Genomic DNA, 17,407 nt, shown 5'->3' with positions numbered 1-17,407 from the left:
AGAGGTGGAGAAGAATGTTGAATTTAGCTTTAGATGCATGTTTAAATTGTCTTAATGGTTGGGATGCAGAGCGTTAGTTCCAACAAAGGATGATCCTTTTTGATTAGATTTGTCTGAACAGTCATAGGGGTGGTGCGTTGATACACACTATAGGTTTAGGAAAGGATAGATACAAATAATCAGCATTTCTCACAGTAAGGACAACTAAAAGGTGGAGTCTCCTTTATCCTGGAGTCTTCTTCACATTAGACGACCTGTAAGATGTCAGTGCTGCGATTCAAATTGTGGAGTAACAAAATGCTGTTTACAAAGTTCATTTGTGTGCGTGTGTGTGTGTGTGTGTGTGTGTTAACCATCTGTGCGTTTAATTTCTACACACTCTCTGTTTCAGGTGTGTTTTAACACATCTATTCTCAGAAAACAGTCGCCGTCAGGTCAGGATGTCTGATGACAAAGAGGAACGACTGAAAGACAGGAAGAGGGAGACTGAGATCTGCTACATCATCGATGAAGATGAGGGAGACGATGAAGATGGGGGAATGTTCGGTGAGTCAACATGATAAATTAAAACCTGTTCACGTGGTACACACTGGCATGAACATCAGAAACAATCAACAACCTAAAATCTTACATATGCATAATAAAAAATACAGTTTACATTCGTTCTAGCACGATAAAGAGAAGAAGAAGAAACGAGAACTTCCTTTTAGCATATGAAACAAAAAAATAAACATGCATTGAAGAAATATTGCTCATTTTATTGGCAAAAATATGAGTTTGGGATGAAAGTTAAATGCTTTGTTTTATTTAAATAAGAGATTAATTAAAGATATCTCTAGGCAATCAATGCGACTGTCAGAAAAATTGTGTACAAGATGGAGATGATCCAGTGTTCGGTCCTCTGTCCTGATGCAAACTAAACTGTTTCCAGTGTGTGTTATGTAACCTGGTGAATCATCCAGCACCTCTATTAAGGGTAGAGTCTGTGTCTGCACTAATGTGTGTGTGTGTGTGTGTGTAGTGTCTTAAGCAGCATGTTTATGTGTGTAGGCAATAAGATTTAAATTGTTGGTGGGTAATATGAAGAGTAGTATCATTCTCATTAGGAGAGAAAAACTGCTTTGATTTTTACAATTTTAGTCAGAAATCTCGTTATTTATGGATTAGTTTAGCTAAACATATAACTGAAATGCATCTCGTGTGTTTAGTTGGATTTTACTTGTAAATAAATTCTGGATTTGATCATTTTTGTTTTTTTTAAAGCAACTTTTTAATGTTAAGCTCCAGAACCTTTTTACATTATGAAATCCATGTTGTTAAGGCTGAGTTTTGGTGTGCGAATAGCTGTTTTGTCTTTTTTTTTTGTACTCTGCCATATTGAGAGGCTAGACAAATGCATTATGACAACACAACACCTACACTTTATGTAGACGAACAGTACATTCTGATGTGTCCTTACTTGCCTGTTCCTGGGTGTCTGTCCTGTTTTCTGCTTCTTTTCTTTACTTCATATCCATTCACATTTTAATGGCACTCACATTTGTTTAGTGCCTTTTATTATACACAGACACATTTGTGATTTAAAAAAAAAACCTTAGAATGTTGTTAAAATACTTTAGAAATGTTGTAACCAGTGCATTAGTTACTGTTTGTCTGTACGTTTACAGGGGGAGTATTGAAGATTTTATCATACATGTTGTCATATTGAATTGAATTTCAGTTTTTTGGGGGGTCTTTTTGTGCACCTAGAATCTGCAACTTGTGTGATTACAAAACATATCAGCTAACATTTCATCTGCACAGATGGTTTTATATTTCCATGTTGATCAGCTGTAGTTGTAGTAGGCGGGTGTAGTTTTGAACTTCTATAATAGCCCGACAGGCAGTCAATGTTTTTTTTAAACCAAGTTTGCAAAAATGTTATTCCAGACCTACATACGCTCAAGAATTAAAAGCCATTTAATTAAAATTAAAAGTCATTTTTTGCTAAATGACTTATCTGTCAGACTGGAAGTGGTGCAATGATGATGTTAGAATTTTACTAATCTGATCTTGATGCATCTAGAGGATAAAAATACTACATTGCATTTGCTATTTGTTTTTTTAATATTTGCTAATTGTATCCAGACAGGCATTTTTGCAGAAATGTGAAGTTGCGCTCTCATGATATTTTATAGTGGTTTCATTTTTTTTTCATTGTCTTCCTAATCAATTGGCAGGTTAAAATTAGTGGCAGACTCTAAAGGATGTATCCTGTTTGTTCTGTGCAGAGTCACATGTTTGGATTAGCATGTCAGGCGTCACTTTAATTACATTTTCAGGTGACTCTGTCATAGTTTTACGAATAAAAGGTGAAAATAAAGACCATGGTTTTGGTGTGTGTAATTTTATGGAATAATGCAGGGTTTTATATTAGAACATTCATTCCTGCATCCGAAGTTAAAGCAGTGGTAGTTGCCTATTGCCTATTTCGTCAGGTTCATCATTAATTAAGCAGCAGAGGATGTACAGCAGTATTAAAAAAAATGAGCTTTCTTATTGCCAATAAACTTTATGCTTGGTGCCTTAAGTAGTTTTTGAGAATATCTACATGCTGATGCACCCAGTGTGTAAAATAAACAATTTTTGAGGAAGTCTTTTACACTTAGTGTGCTTAAAGGCATACGCTTATGTATTTATACTACAATTGGGTGTTTTGGATTTTTCTTTATTTTTTGTGCAAACAGTATCTGAGACATTTTACTTACTTGAATGTAGCTACATTTCTTTAGAAGTAAAATCTGAATCAGCAGGATAGTGCTCCAGGAGATTTCTCTGTTGCAGCACAACAAAAACTCAGATTCTGGTGTGTGGAACTAAAGTTATTGTAGCTGGGTTAAGCCTTGGAGACAGGGTGGGAAGCTCGTTCAATCAGAAGGAGCTCGGGCTAAAGTTACTGCTCGATCGCATCAGAAACAGTCAGCCGAGGTGTTTCGGGAATGTTCTTCTGGGATGAGACTCCAGGAAATAGAACTGTGGGAACACCTCAGCATTCCCCAGGAGGAGCTGAAGGGTGTTGCTGGGGAGATGTCTGAGCTTTTCTCCCTGACCTGCTGCCTCGACGAGCCAACCATGAATAAGTGGTTGAAGAGGAAGGATGGATGGATGGTGGAGGGTGGATTTTATTCTGAACATATTGTTGAAATTTTGAATCTTGACCATGTTGTATATATGTTATCAGTTGTATTGTTGCTGATAATACTCATCTTCAGAAGTTTTTTTTTTGTTTTGTTTTATTGTTGAACTGCTGCAGTTGTGCACTTCTTCTGCGATGCTTAATGTGACATCATCTAAGCTCTGTGGAATGGAGTCCAACATGTCTGCTTCGGAACCTGCAGAGACTTTCAGGGTTTGTCCTCGCTGCGAGTCAATATTAGATAACCCTTTTAATTTTACAGATTGCTTGTTATGTTTTCACCCGGGCAGCAGGGGCCTGTGAACCTGTCAAGTACTCCTAACACACCTCACACTCCTCTCTCACACTTACACACACACACACATACACAGAGAGAGACTGTTCATGTTGTCCTAATTACAACAGCACTCTGTTAGATGTCATTTAGATGTAATGATGGTCGTTCAGTTTTATCGACCCTAAAAGTGTGTGAGTCTGTTAGAAAAAGAGGTGATGATAAAATGCTTTAATCATAACAAAAAAGTGTGCAGGTTTTTCTGCCTTCCTGCTTACTGCTCGGGCTTATAAAACATTTTTACGACAACAGTTGCACAACATTTTGTATAACTGACCCAGTGCAGCAGCGGCGGCGGCGGCAGAAATGTCTGAAGGCTATAATGCTCATTTTGGGGGCTGTGGGATCACCTTAGTAGGTGGGAAAAGTCCTGAAATCATGGAACAGCAGATATAACAATGTGATTTTAAAAAAGGTATTTTGTGAATTTAATAGGTTTGTCCTGTAAGTGCAAATCTAACAATGAATTTGTAATATCTGACATTAACATTTCATTGCATTATTTTGTTTTTTTTTGCATTAAACCTTCAATCTAAACAAAAGGCCTAACAGTCCTTGAAGGAATACTTATCGCCTGCCACCTTTTATGCAGTGATCTCATGCAATAAGTTGCACTTGGAGTATGTGTGATGAATTAGTCTGAGCTACAACCACACTGATTATTTTTTAGCACAATATCTATTAAATTGCCTCAGTTATAGCTATTTTTGTGTTTTCTAGTGTGAGTTAGCTGTGGCAACCATCTTGCATTGAGCTGGCATCATTTCTTAGAAGCTTAATTACAGTCTATCCAGTGGTTCATGAAGTATTTTGCTAACAGACAACGTTGATTCCAAATAGTTAATGAGACATTTTTAAGCTGTTAGTGCTCAGAATATGTGTTGGGAAAGTCTCAGCTATGAACACAACAATTTGTAGTCATATTTGTGTTTTTTATGATTATTTATTCTTAAAATCATAAAGAAACAAATGTGTTTGTTTATACATTCACCTCCTTTACACTGTGAAGTATGTATTTAGTTAAATTGGTTCCACCTGAGTGCAACTAAAGTGTCAAATATTTAAACTCTTACTGCCCCAAGTCTCCTGTAACTTCAAGTTCGGGAAAGGTATAGATTATAAGATTATGAGAATTGGGAAGAAATCAACACGTCATATTTTTTGTTGTTGTTAACTTCATCCATGCTGCAGCATTTTTAGTTTTTTCCAAAGGAAGTTAGTTTGAACTCCTTTTAAAGCCCTAAACTGACCGCTCTTTTTCAACAGCATCTTGTGGCCCTTTATCAATGAGTCACTGTCTTATGGAGAGGGGGAAAGGGGTGAAAATGCAACAGCAAATCTACATGGTTATCATGTGACATCATCATCCCCCCTGCAGTCTCCTACGTCTGTCCCATGGTTGCCATAACAACCGTCACCAGGACTCCAACCTCGTCATGGCACTTTCATCCTCCAGGTTTAACATCCCCCTTTTTTGTCCCCGTCTCTGTCCCCCTTTTTTCCTTACTGATGTTGTACTTTGTTCTGACTCATCCAGATGGACTTGCTTTCATCCATTCACTGCATTATTAGTGTCACCTCCATTTGAGTTTGTTTTTTAACAACTCCCTATTTATACACTTACAATAATACATTTTTTATTTTCTTTTTTTTTTACATTATTCTGATAAATGGACTTTCAGACAACTAACTCTGGTTTCTGTTGCTCCTTGTTTTAAACATTTATTTTTACTAAAGTCTTTGACAAAAATAGCTGGATTATAGAAACAATTTTGATCCTTTGCATCTGTATTCATTTTCCCTCTGTGTGATGAAGCAGTCTTGAACTGATTCTTTGACACAAACTAAGTTGTGCTTTTTTAAAAACTGCACGTTTAGGTCAGTTTTAAAATAAAATAGTTTTGTCTCTGAAAGGTTTCAGTTGTCATGGTTATAATTGGTACCAAATTTAACATCTGAATGTGAAAACTTGAGGCACACCAAAATTAAAACGGGGTGCAAAAGCCTTTTGCCACCCTGCATTTTCCATACTTTACCTAAAAGTAGCCAGACTTTAAACTTGTTTTTATTCCAGTTATAACCTTGTCATTTTACTCACCTCAGTGTAGCGTGTAGAGCAAAGAAAGTCATCATTGGATGAACATCTGCAACTAATTAACTTTTAGTCAATCTGATTCAAATTGACTGCCACAGCTTATCAACTTTGCCAAACAGAAAAATGACTATAACTCAGTCAGTTTTAAAGACGTTGAGTTAAGATTTGATGCGGTAGTAGCTGAGCGTGATTCCCGTCACATACTCTGAGTTTAACAGATCAAACAATATTTTTATGCTCACTCTAAGCCTGGAGAAACAAGGTAAATGTAAATACGTGTGGTCATTTGTTAAAAAAGTGACATTGAGAAATGAACTTCAGATGGTCTTCTAAAATGAAATCTCCCATCTCTGCAGCTTGATGCTGCAGTGATTCAGGGTTGTGTGTGTGTGCATGCATGTTTCTCTCCTTGCCAACCTCAGGGATTTTAGTGCATATGTGAGACTGCGAATGAAGCAGAAAGTGCATGTCCAGCCTGTTTTTGGCTCCGTACAGCTCTGATGAGTCTGTGTGAGGTTTAGTCACATTATTCACTGTGCACATGTACATGCACACACTGACTCCAGAGAGCAGGACAGTAATAGTCTGTTAATTAGCCTGTTGCTCCCCTGCCTGTGTGTAGGCGTCGCTAAGCAGCGCACATTCACACTCGCTCTCGTTCAAGTTGAAGAAAAACAACTAAACATGTTTCCTCCCACGAATGTTACTGACACCCGGTGGTTTAATCAGCGACTAGAAGCATCACCTTGACAGTTTTTTTCTTAGAACTAGACAAGCTCTTTCTGCAAGAAATTGGAGGGTCTTTTCTTTCCAGACAGAGCAAACAGAAGTAAAGATTAAGCCTAATAGACAGATAGGTAGATAAACTTTATTAATCCCAAAAGGCTGAGAATTTCTGGTGGTCTTCTGAGTCCAGGTTAGCTGATTTAACCAAACTAAATTAACATCATTCTAAATTTATATATATATATCAATATATCACATATCACAATATTCCTGAGATTTGTTTGCCCTTTTCTCTTGTTTAATGCCTTTTTTTTATTTAACTCATCCCTTTGATCAATTTAGGATGCATTCATTCATTAATTATTTAATGACAGCATTTCAAAATGGTGTTTATGTATGTTTTTTGTTTGTTTGTTTGTTTTGTTTTTTATTTTTCCAAGATTTTCCAAGCATTTTTGTATGGCACAGTGAAGTGTGTTTACAGATAATGGTTTGAGAAGTGTTCCTCAGGCCATGCAATGAAGTCATCAAAATCAGTTTTTAGTTTTTAATGCAGTTCCACCAGCAGGTAGAAAATCAATCAAGACGAAGTTATGATGTTATATTAAAAATAAGTGCTGGAAAATAAAATTCGATAAACTGCATTTTTTAAGTCTCTCGTTTCTGGCATTGTTTAGTTCGTTACTGGAACATTAATGTGACTCATAACACATTTCATAACATCATTAATGTGTGTGTGTGTGTGTGTGTTCGTGTGTGTGTGTGTGTGACCTGATTAGGACTGCACAGAGCGAAAGTGTAGGAGGTGATACAGTAACACCAGCTGGTCTACATACTGACACACCACTCTGCCAGATCGCAACGTGTGTGTGTGTGTGAGAGAGAATCTGGGAGAGACAAAGATTTGTTTTTGTGTGTTCAGATTGGAGCTCAGCTAACAGGCTGACTCAATGTCAGACAATAATAAGTTAGAATAAGCAGTAAAAACCAGCAGCTATTGTAGTTTTGAGTCATGTGTTAGCTGTTTTGAACTCCACTCTTTTTCTGATTACTCACTCTGGTGTATTTTTACTCTGATGACAGTTATCTTTTTTTTAGCCACAATATCACGTGGGGAATACTGGAAGAAAATCTTTTGTTATGTGAAGAATTTTTAGTTTGAGCAACATTAATCATCTCACTTGAAATGGAAAATCGCCAAAAAACATCATCTCTTATCTGTTCTTGAAATCCCAAAAGAATAATTTTCTAAGAGCTGTTCTCCTTAAATTAATGCAAATTAAACCACTCTACTTTTCTCTGATGAGACTCTTACTTTTCCTCTTGACATCTTGTTGAAATTCGCAAAGTGGAATTCTTGTTAAACTTGTTGATTATCAGTGAAGTATAACCTCAATGAAAAACTTTCTTTCTCTCACCAGTCATTGTTCTAAAATAACTAAAAACCCCACACAACACAGATGTGATACTGGAGAAGAGCAGTACTTATTTCTGTTTAACAAGTGAGATATTATGTACGCACACTGCCCAAAAATATGTTTTTCTTTGTAGAAAACATTTTTTCAGCTGCCTGGTCAGACTCACTTGTAAATTGACTGTTTTTTGTTTTTTTTTGTGTTTTAGTTTTCTTTGCTTTCTCATTACTGCCGAGTTCACATCAAAGCAGATTTGGTTCAAATCTACGTTTCAATTGCATTAGAGGGACTAACTTTTTTCTATTGTTGCCATGTTTCTAAAATCATAAAATGTTTCTATTGTGCAATGGGAATCACTGAGATGCTGTTATCTTTGGTGTTTTTCATAGAGTCAACGAAAAAATGTCTTTGTGAAAGGCTGTTAGTGACAAAGTGTCTAACAATCCATGCCTTTAAACGCCTCATGGATTCATTGATCAGTTAAATGGCTAAACAAAACACATTCCTCTGAAAATGATCCAGTGCTGGAGTGAGAAAATAAATATATAATGAGTGAAAAAAAGCTGCCAAAGTTCATAGAGAAACTTTGTGAGACTTTCAGAAAGCTTGAAGAAGTACTGATCAGGACTTTTAAAATAAAAGAAAGTCTGTCTTCCTGAAATAAAAGTATAAAAAAAATCAAAAGATGTTTGCACAGTACTGTATGTATTTAGACTGTGAGCAAAGTTATAAATGTATACAGTAACACAAGTTCTTCTGCTATTAATGTTTGGAAAGATGTCATAGTGCACTTATTTTGACACATTTGACCACTAAAGTACTTGTTGCTTCTCCTTTGATTCAGTGATGCCATGAAGCCCCGTAAACACGCACGCACAAACACACACACACACACACACACACAACCCTGAATCACTGCAGCCCCGTATATTTGCACGTATTTTTTTGGTAAATATGCTTTTGCCAGTGAGTATTCTGTGCACCCGAGGCTTTTGAATTTTGGTAATTTAGATATCTGACTTTAACTGAAGCAAAGGATCTATGTTTTTGTTTTTTTGTTTTTCCAAACCAGAGCCAAATTCCCTTGTCACGCTGGCCGGTCCCTCTGGATTCCCTCTCCATTGGTCATTCTGGGTTATGTAAACGATGAAATGTGAGCTCTCTTTCCTCTTCTTCATCACAAGAGGTGTGGCTTGATGGCAGAACTGTGGTAGTGTGGCAAAGGTGACTGCATGCGTGTGTGAATTTATATGTTACCAGTCAGACTGCCGCCTCCTCCCCCACCTCAGCATTTTTCACTGCACTGCCCCTCCCCCAGGCTTGATGTAGGTTAGTGAGTGTAGTCATGTGAGACTGGGCTTTGACCTCCTATCCTCCATGTGAGAGTCGATTCAGCAGTGAATGATAATCTCCCACCACCAAACATGGCTTTAAAAGGGTCCTGTGGTTCATTCAACAGAAATGTTTTGAATCTGTCAGTTTCCCCCTTTTCTTATTCTCACTTTTTTATCACTCAATTTATTTCTACCACTCTTGTCTTTTATGAATTTTTCTCCACCTTAATTTTATCATTTTAAACACAGATTATTAAAAATTTTGGACAATTCCTCTCATCCTTCTAGCTTTGATGTGGAGTTTTTTGTCACATTTACATGCAGCTGAAATTGAATGTTTATGGTAAATGGGCTGTTTATGATGTGTTTATTTGCATTTACGATGTGCTATGCTGCTCACTAAAGCCAAAAGCAAGTTATCCAACACCTGCTCTGACCGCAAACTAATTACTTCTGAATTAATTCATTCCTGCCTCCTTTTCTCCCTTTCGTTTGTATCTATTTCCTTGTACTTCTTCACATTTTTGTTTTGATTCCCTGTAATCATAGCTTTCCTCCATCATCCCCCTCTTGTGCACAAATAAAATAGTTATATTGCATTCATTTTTTGTTTTGTCTCTTTTTGTTTTCTCACTTTTATCTTCACAACCTCTTGAAAATGTGACATAGTGAATGCCAACAATCAGAGAAGAGTTTTAAGTTTATTGACCACAAATATTCAAGCTTCTAACACTAACACGGTGATAGTTTTGCACGCATCTACTTCTGTCCTTCTTGTCCTTACTGAACCTCATAACCACTGTTACCTAAGGCATCTTCTCTGGAGTGGGCGTGGCTTGGTGACATCACACTGCCTCTTGTGTCAGTTGGCCAGGAGGGGGAGGGGGGAGAAGGAGAACAGGAAGAGCTGGTGATCAGGGGGGGCTCCTACACCCGCCCAGCTGAGGCTGTTTTCAGCGACTCATTGTTTTGTAATTGTCCCGATGGCACTCTGTCCTTACTGAAGTGCCGGTTAAACTGCGAGACAAGGCTAGATGTTGGGAGACACTCTCTCTCTCTCACACACACACACACACAGACACACACTCTGACGTGTTCATTTCAGCAAGAGCAAAGTGAAGAAATGCGTTAGCTACATAAAGATGGGACACACACACCAGCTGGAGTAAGATTTTAAAAAGTGAAACTATCAGAAGGAGGCATGGACCTTTCAGCTGATTAGGAGACAAAAACTTTCAGCCACATGACATGGGTGAGTAGCTGAAACGACTTGACTCGACTCTGCTGGCTAATTCACAGGAGGGTGTATTTTATTTCACACAGCAGAGCATTTCCTCTGATCTCGATCAGTTCAGATGTCTGGTATGTGTTTTTTAATCAAAATATGAACACACACACAAGGGTGGGGGTTCCACCATAGTGACCTACATGTGGTCTAGTGCCAAATCTTTTACCGGCAGAGCAGAGCTCAGAGGTTTCATAAGGCATATTATGAAATAGCAGCAGAAGTTGTCCTTGATCTTCACCAAATAAAACCCTTGTCTCTGTTCACACAAACTTTACATAAGTCGGGACATTTTTCTTTTAAGTCTGAACTTGTCGCAAAACTAATTAGTTTAATCTTTCTTTTATTGTTTAGTTGGTTTTAAAGTCAAAAGTAGATTCCATCAGTAGAATAATGAATCCAGGGGGAGTTTTTGCAACAGTGTCCCCTTGTGTCTCAAAATACTGGATTAAATTACCTAAGAAATCAGACAAAATACCTTGTAGGCTGATTGTAGTTCCTAGAAAAGTTACTGCTTGGAAGTGTTAAACAGCCTTTGAGTCAACCCCAATCACAGATACAAAGTACATTATTTAACATTTTAAGTCTAGAGTTTAGCCTACTTGACTACATTACGTAAGAAGCAAAGTTGAACGTATTTAACGTTTTCTTATGTTCAGGTATGTCCTGATACAGCATTAATTTCAGAGGCGTTTCAGGGTATTTGAAATTCAGTTTTTCATCTTCTTTAAATCTTATTAGACATTTGTCATTTACCATTTTGAATGGCTTGATTTGAGAATTCCTAAAACATTTTTTAAGCCATTGTTTGACTTCCTGCTTTTAGTGTTAGGTGTAAAAAGGCAGCATTTGCTTGAAAAAAGTCCTGGACCTGTCTGTTTTATTTTCCAGCATACATTGAATAGTGTGTGTATCGTGACTTTGTGGAACTTTGCTCGTGTTTCTGGAGACCTTGGCCCCTTTTTTGCAGCCATGGTTTTTGATCCTCCTCATTCTTCTACATATTAAACAACATGGTCAACAGGTGTTTGACTCTGCACCGCATGAAGGCCAACATGATTGATTTTAAAAAAGAGGAACATGACTTCATGAGTGTAAAATTGCATGTTTCTCACATAGTTAGTGTTGTCACGGCTGTACCATCTGTTTATTGACGGTTTGATGAGTTTGTGGGTACTAGAATTTCAATTTGTGTCATCTGATCTTTTGACCAGAAAATGAGACACCTTGTGCTTGTAGCCGAATGCTTTGGCTGACCAACAAACACATTAACAGCATGAGCATGAGCGTGGAGGTGCCTGCTTCCGTACGTGCTCGGTTACTGCTGCGTGGATTCGTGGTGGGCGTGTTTTTCTGTTTTTTTCCTCCTCCTTCTGTGAAAAGGAAAACACTCAGACTCTGATGTGCATGCACCCCCCTCAGCAGGGCCCCAGCTCCAGCATGAACGGTTATGTAAGCTTTCATCTGCCAACCCTCCTGCCTGCCTCTGCCTCACATTGGCAGTGTTATTATGTAGAGAGCAGCAGACGGAACAGTCAGCTAGTAGTCAGTCATTCACTGAAACAGTCAATTAAAGACCAGCTGAGTATAAAATAAGACAGAAAGGAGATTATAAACCTCCTATTTTATTTGAACAAGTGTTTTCCCCAGCTTGAAACAGAAAACAGTTTTATCGGCAGAGGAGACCAGCTCTTCTCTTCTCTTTCTAATCATGCTGCTTCTGGATGAATCTGAGTCCTTTGCAGGTAGGTGACTTAACTCTTTTACCTTATAGCAGACTTGCGGACGATATTAACTCTTGTTTCAAGGGAAATTAATAGAAAGCAACTAAGTGAAAGACATTAAAAAGAGTTGCATTAATGTTGGGGACCACATTAACCTTTGAGAAGTGAGCAAACAAATGAAAAAGAAGCTTCAGAGATTAGATAATGATCAGTGCTTCTCTGCTGCAGTGGCTCTTTCATGCGGTATCCTGTTTGCAGCAAAAACTGCATGAATCAAAGTCAGAGAGGTGACTAAAAGAAAAAGGGAGGACTTTAATAGTTAAAATACCCAAAAGCAGATAGTTTAACAACTTCAGAAATGTGGAGAAGAGGCAACAAGACTTGACTGATGCTTGTTAAGTTACTTAACATTGTTGTGTAACCCTTGATTCATTAAACATGCACAGTCTATCTGTCTTGTCTTCCTTCTGTTTTAGCTCACTGCAGTCATCAGTTTAGTTCCTTTTTGTCATTTTCAGAACAAGATTTCTCTCTTTATCAGATCTATTTTTTTTTTTTTTTTACTTTTCCAATCCTCCCTGAATGATGTTGCCGGTCTCTTCCTCCGCCTGTTCCTGCTGCTGTCCTCTCAGTCCAGCCTTCCCATTGGCTGGTTGTAGGATTAGCCAAAGCAGTGTCTGCGCCTGATTGGTGGACGCAGGCAGGATTAAGCCATGCTTGAAGTGTGAGCATGTGGAAGCAGGAAAACATACGGTTCAACAGAGCAGTGGGTTAGGAGGGTACACATGTGAGGCTTCAGGAAGGAAACTTAGATAACCCTTCAACAAAAGGAAGTTTGCCCTACAGCTAATTAGACAGAAAAATGTTGTTTTTTGCAGAAAATTTCAACTTTTAACATCATTGGATATGTTAAGACGATTCAGATCATTTAATTACTTTTCTTTCATTTCATCTATTTAAAATTTTAAGGCTTTCACCAAAGATTTATTAAAATACTCTTAGTTTATATATCACCTATATTTTGAACAGAAAAGTTTATTTTTTATCTCACTTTGCAGGATCTTATGATGAGATTATTTTGAAGTGCAGTCTCTTCGTGGTAGGACAGGACTTTGGTGTCATCTGTGCTCATATATAATATCTGTGTACACAACACTGCAAAAGATTGCAGTAAATTGCAAGCATAAATTACATGCCAATAATATATTTTGGAAGTCAGATGCATCCCCACTACCATAAATGCCCCCAGCAGATTTAGACGACAGTGGGCGAAACGTTGAATCACACAGAGCGATGTGAGTCTCGGTACGACAGAAAACAAAGAGGGAAATGAGGAGATTGTAGATTTATTGCAGCTTATATTGTAAAATGTAACAATATTATCACAATTGTATCTTTTCCTAATGTTATGCAGCCCTGTGGGAAATGATAAGTGAAGTTCTGGAGCAAACGTTCATTTGTATTCTTAGTTTAAAGATCAAATTAATGTAAAAAAGGTCAGAATTATTTGCTCATGACATATCTGTGAGGCTAAAGTGTGTGTGTGTGTGTGTGTGTGTGTGTGTGTGTGTGTGTGTGTGTGTGTAGTAACATTTATGTGATCCATTATCATGCCGGTCCTACACAGCTGCAGATATTGGTGTAGACAATCTAACAATCTTATCACACGGTTTGGACAGTTGATGGCTTGTAAATTTATATATTTGTGTGAGACTTCTGAGAAGGAGAGATGAATCTACATATCACAAAGTCACTTAGGGTTTCTTTGACTTTGGTGTCAGTCAGGATGGACTGTGCTTGGTGTTGAGGCTTTTCTAAATTAAAGTCTTCACATAGATTTTATACAAAACAATGTCTGTGTTTTGCTTTTTTTTGCTTTCTGAGACATTAGATGACTTCCCACTAATATCATGCATAGTTCTGAGGATTGAGACTTACTGTCCTTCCTTAGAGACGTTGTGTAAAATATGCATGTGTTTTTAAATCTTCCTCCACCAGTAATAAGCTGTTTTTTTAGAAAAGTATCTATATATTTATTTATATAAGTTTTGTTATAAGCTTAAAATCTTTTTAGTTTTAACTTTTTATTCTGTTTACATATTCAAACTAAAATAAGCACCGTAATCCCTGCACAATGATTTTCTCATCATATATGAACTGGGAGGTCATGCTTTTTAACTTTACAGCTCAAGAGAAACACATATACACCTGTTTGTGTCTGAAGCAGATGTCCGTTTGATTAATAATTATATCAAAGTTCTGCCTTTTTAAACATAAACTATTTAAAGTTTAGTCACCAAATGTTAGTGCAGCTGTAAAGTTGTTTTCATTTGGATAATTCAGCTCTATCATTCACTGGCGCAGTTTTGTTTTGCTGTCTGTCTCGGCGCTAGTATCAAACAGAGTCATGCCTTAAACATATTTTACTGACCCAGAACCCAGCTTGTTTGAGAATTATTAATGAGGACAACATCACAGGGATCATCTGTGAATTTTAAACTCTTTAAACTGCTGATAAATAAACACCTGTTTGTCACAGATGAGTCACCAGTTTTGGCAGCTCTACTTTTAAAAGCCGCTGAGTCAGCTAATGGCTGTGAGTCAGTTTGTTCACTCTAACATTTGTCTGTGCAAGCTGCTGACCAGCCCAAAATAATAACATGGTCATTTTAGGCCTTGCAGCCTTTTAATTACTATTATTTGAGGTCATAAAGCTGTTCTTGTGATCTAACAGAACACAAATGTTTGACTGATCTGTTTGTGAGTGGGCAAGATTTCTCTGAAATCCTTTAAGGGGAGAAGGTAGACTCTGTCTGTCTGTCTGTCTGCCAAACAACGTTATATAACAGGCTATAGTTTGGCCAGTACTCTGCTGATTGTTTGCAGCCCCCAGTGTGTGTCTTCTCCGCCTCTTTTCTTTCTCATCCAATCACCTTCCTCTTCCTCCTCCTCTGCAGCGGTGACACACTGGCCTACAAACAGCCTGTTCTACCGCGCCTCACCCTTCTGCTGCTCTCACTTGTTGCACCGTCGCTTTGGTACCTTCGTTCTCTTTTTGTTTTTTATCCTGTTTGTCTCATGCTGCCTCGTTCTCGTTTCTGTGACGCACGCAGACACACACACACACGCCGCCAGCAGGAGGGTTTCATAACTCACCTACCTCGCTCTAATAAAGCAGCCTTAATAACTAATTCAGGGCAGCCTGTTATGTAAGAGAGGTGTGTGTGTGTTTGTCAGTTTGTGTGCATGTGTGTTATTTATCTGACCATATTTAAAAATATAGCACAATTAGAAGCATATTTCTCCTTATAAATAACAACAAGTTAATGTTTTTTTTTTTCATTTTATGGACTCTTTTTTTTTTCAAAAATAATAACATTTAAAGCTTTAGAAGAAGCATCTAAATGAACTCCACTATGAATTACTTTTAGCTATAAGATAAATAGTAAAAACTTGGACAGAATGCATATCGCCCAGCATCTTTCATGCCAGAGATTTGGACTGAGATCATTTTATGTTGAGAAATGACAAAACTATTGTCATTTTTGTCAAACATTGAAAATAACATGATGCACAATCTCGTGATGTTTTGCGTCATCTGTTAGTGCTTGGAGTATGTGTTGTGAATGAGTCTCAGCTTCTCCCCCACCTAGTTTCACCTCAGTATCTGTAAAATTCACTGACTTATCGCCATTTTTATGTATGGTAAGGTTGATAAGCTGTGGCGGCCATCTTGAATTGGGTTGACTCCAAAAGATAATCAGCTGTAGATTTACATCTAAGATGGGCTTTCTGAGAGGTTCATCCAAATCCATTCAGTAGTTTATGAGATATTTTGCCAACAGACAAACAGAGTTGACTCCAACAGTTAATGCAAATGTTTTAGGCAAAGATTTTCTGCAACGTGTTGAGCTCACAGCATGTGTTGGGGATGGTGATTTTATTATTTCTGGCTTCCTTATAAAATGTGTTTGACATTAGCAGAAGATGACGCATAAAAACACTGTTTATTAGTAAAAACAGCAAAGAATTAATGATTATTGTGTTACAGCACTCATTAATCAGTGAAAAAACTGCTTGATTCTTGCCTCTGACACATGGAACACGAGTGTCTGAACTTTCAGTCCGTCTGTTTCTTTTCTTTTCAGCCAGTTGATACATCGACCTGTTTATCTGTTGTTTTTTTGTTTATCCTCCCAGCCGTCCTGGTGCTAAAACTTGGAGTGTCCGGACTCTTGTTAAACTATGAGAGCAGCTTTCTAAACAGCCGGAGTGAAGTGGAAAACCCCCCCCAACACTGACAGAATGTGCCCGTTTGAGACACCCTCGTGACTTTGTGTAGAAGTTCCTAAAAGAACGTAACAGTGTGCGTCGGAGTCTGCCAGCTCTTTTGCGTGTTTGTGACGTGGTGCATCTGTGTGTGTGTGTGTGTATGGGACAGGAGGTTTGTGTGAACACGCTGGTTGTGTAACAGCCAGAGGCAGCAGTTATATAAGTGTCTCTTCTTGTCGGACCTGCCTTGGCAGCGGTGGCCTGTCTTTTAGGAGGCGACTCGCTTCTTGAGTGAAACTGAGATCTTGCGAGTGTAAATGTGATGAAGCTCTTCAGACTGGTGATAAAACATGTTGTTTTATTGTGTTCTGCAGCGTGTCGATATGCCTCCAGGTGAAATTAAGAAGGGGCTGATTCTTCTTACAACCTGCTGACCTTTTTGTTTGACTTCTTTTTGACAATTTTACTGCAGTCGGCTGGATTCTGTCAATTAAAATTAAGCTTACTGACTGTTACGTCAATTGTTATAGATGAATTATTAGATTAGAAATCTCAGACATTTTTCTTGATCGTGTGTTTGCAAAGACACACTCTGAAATTAAAATTAAAATCAGATTATTTAATGATTTACAACTTTCCAGTTACGCAAGTTAGATAACTGTTCTTGTAAATTTTAACCATTGACATTTAAAAAAAATTGGGAGTAGCCATCAGCGCATGACACACTGGTTTTTAGGCAACTATTGCTTTTACAGTGGTGCTTTTTTTTCTGTGTGTGTGTGTGTGTGTGTGTAATTGGTTGATAAAAGGGAGTAATCAATGTGCCACGGAAAAATGGAAATTATGGCCCATTTCCTAGAATTACTCTTTTTCCCAATGTTTTTTGGCCTTTAACTTGAAGCTGCAAATAACAACTTATTAAATATTCCACTACAAACCGGGTCACCCATTAAGAAGCTGACATGCCATCAAAAGTCATAGATTTCTTTTATGTGAATAGACGTGTTTTTGCAGAAAGTTTGCAACAGACATCAGCGTATATCATTC

The 17,407-nt window shown here is 37.8% G+C and overlaps 1 protein-coding gene across 3 annotated transcripts in view; it reads left to right on the top strand.

Annotated features, from left to right (window-relative positions):
* The window catches only part of LOC108233143 (helicase ARIP4), a 49,916-nt gene that overhangs the window by 9,548 nt on the left and 22,961 nt on the right, over positions 1-17,407 (top strand). The window contains exon 2 of one of the 3 annotated variants that reach the window (XM_025004885.2): positions 392-546. In XM_025004885.2, coding sequence (XP_024860653.1) covers positions 441-546 — 106 coding nt within the window. In that variant the 5' untranslated portion in view covers positions 392-440. Of the gene's footprint in view, positions 1-391; positions 547-10,105; positions 10,332-11,863; positions 12,110-17,407 lie in introns of those variants that run through there. The other 2 variants (XM_017411397.3, XM_017411396.3) reach the window with 2 other exon arrangements.

This window comes from Kryptolebias marmoratus, linkage group LG8, assembly GCF_001649575.2.
Source record: "Kryptolebias marmoratus isolate JLee-2015 linkage group LG8, ASM164957v2, whole genome shotgun sequence".
Lineage (NCBI taxonomy): Eukaryota > Metazoa > Chordata > Actinopteri > Cyprinodontiformes > Rivulidae > Kryptolebias > Kryptolebias marmoratus.
The sequence above is the reverse complement of the archived record's forward strand: the minus strand, read 5'-3'. Positions and strand labels throughout refer to the sequence as shown.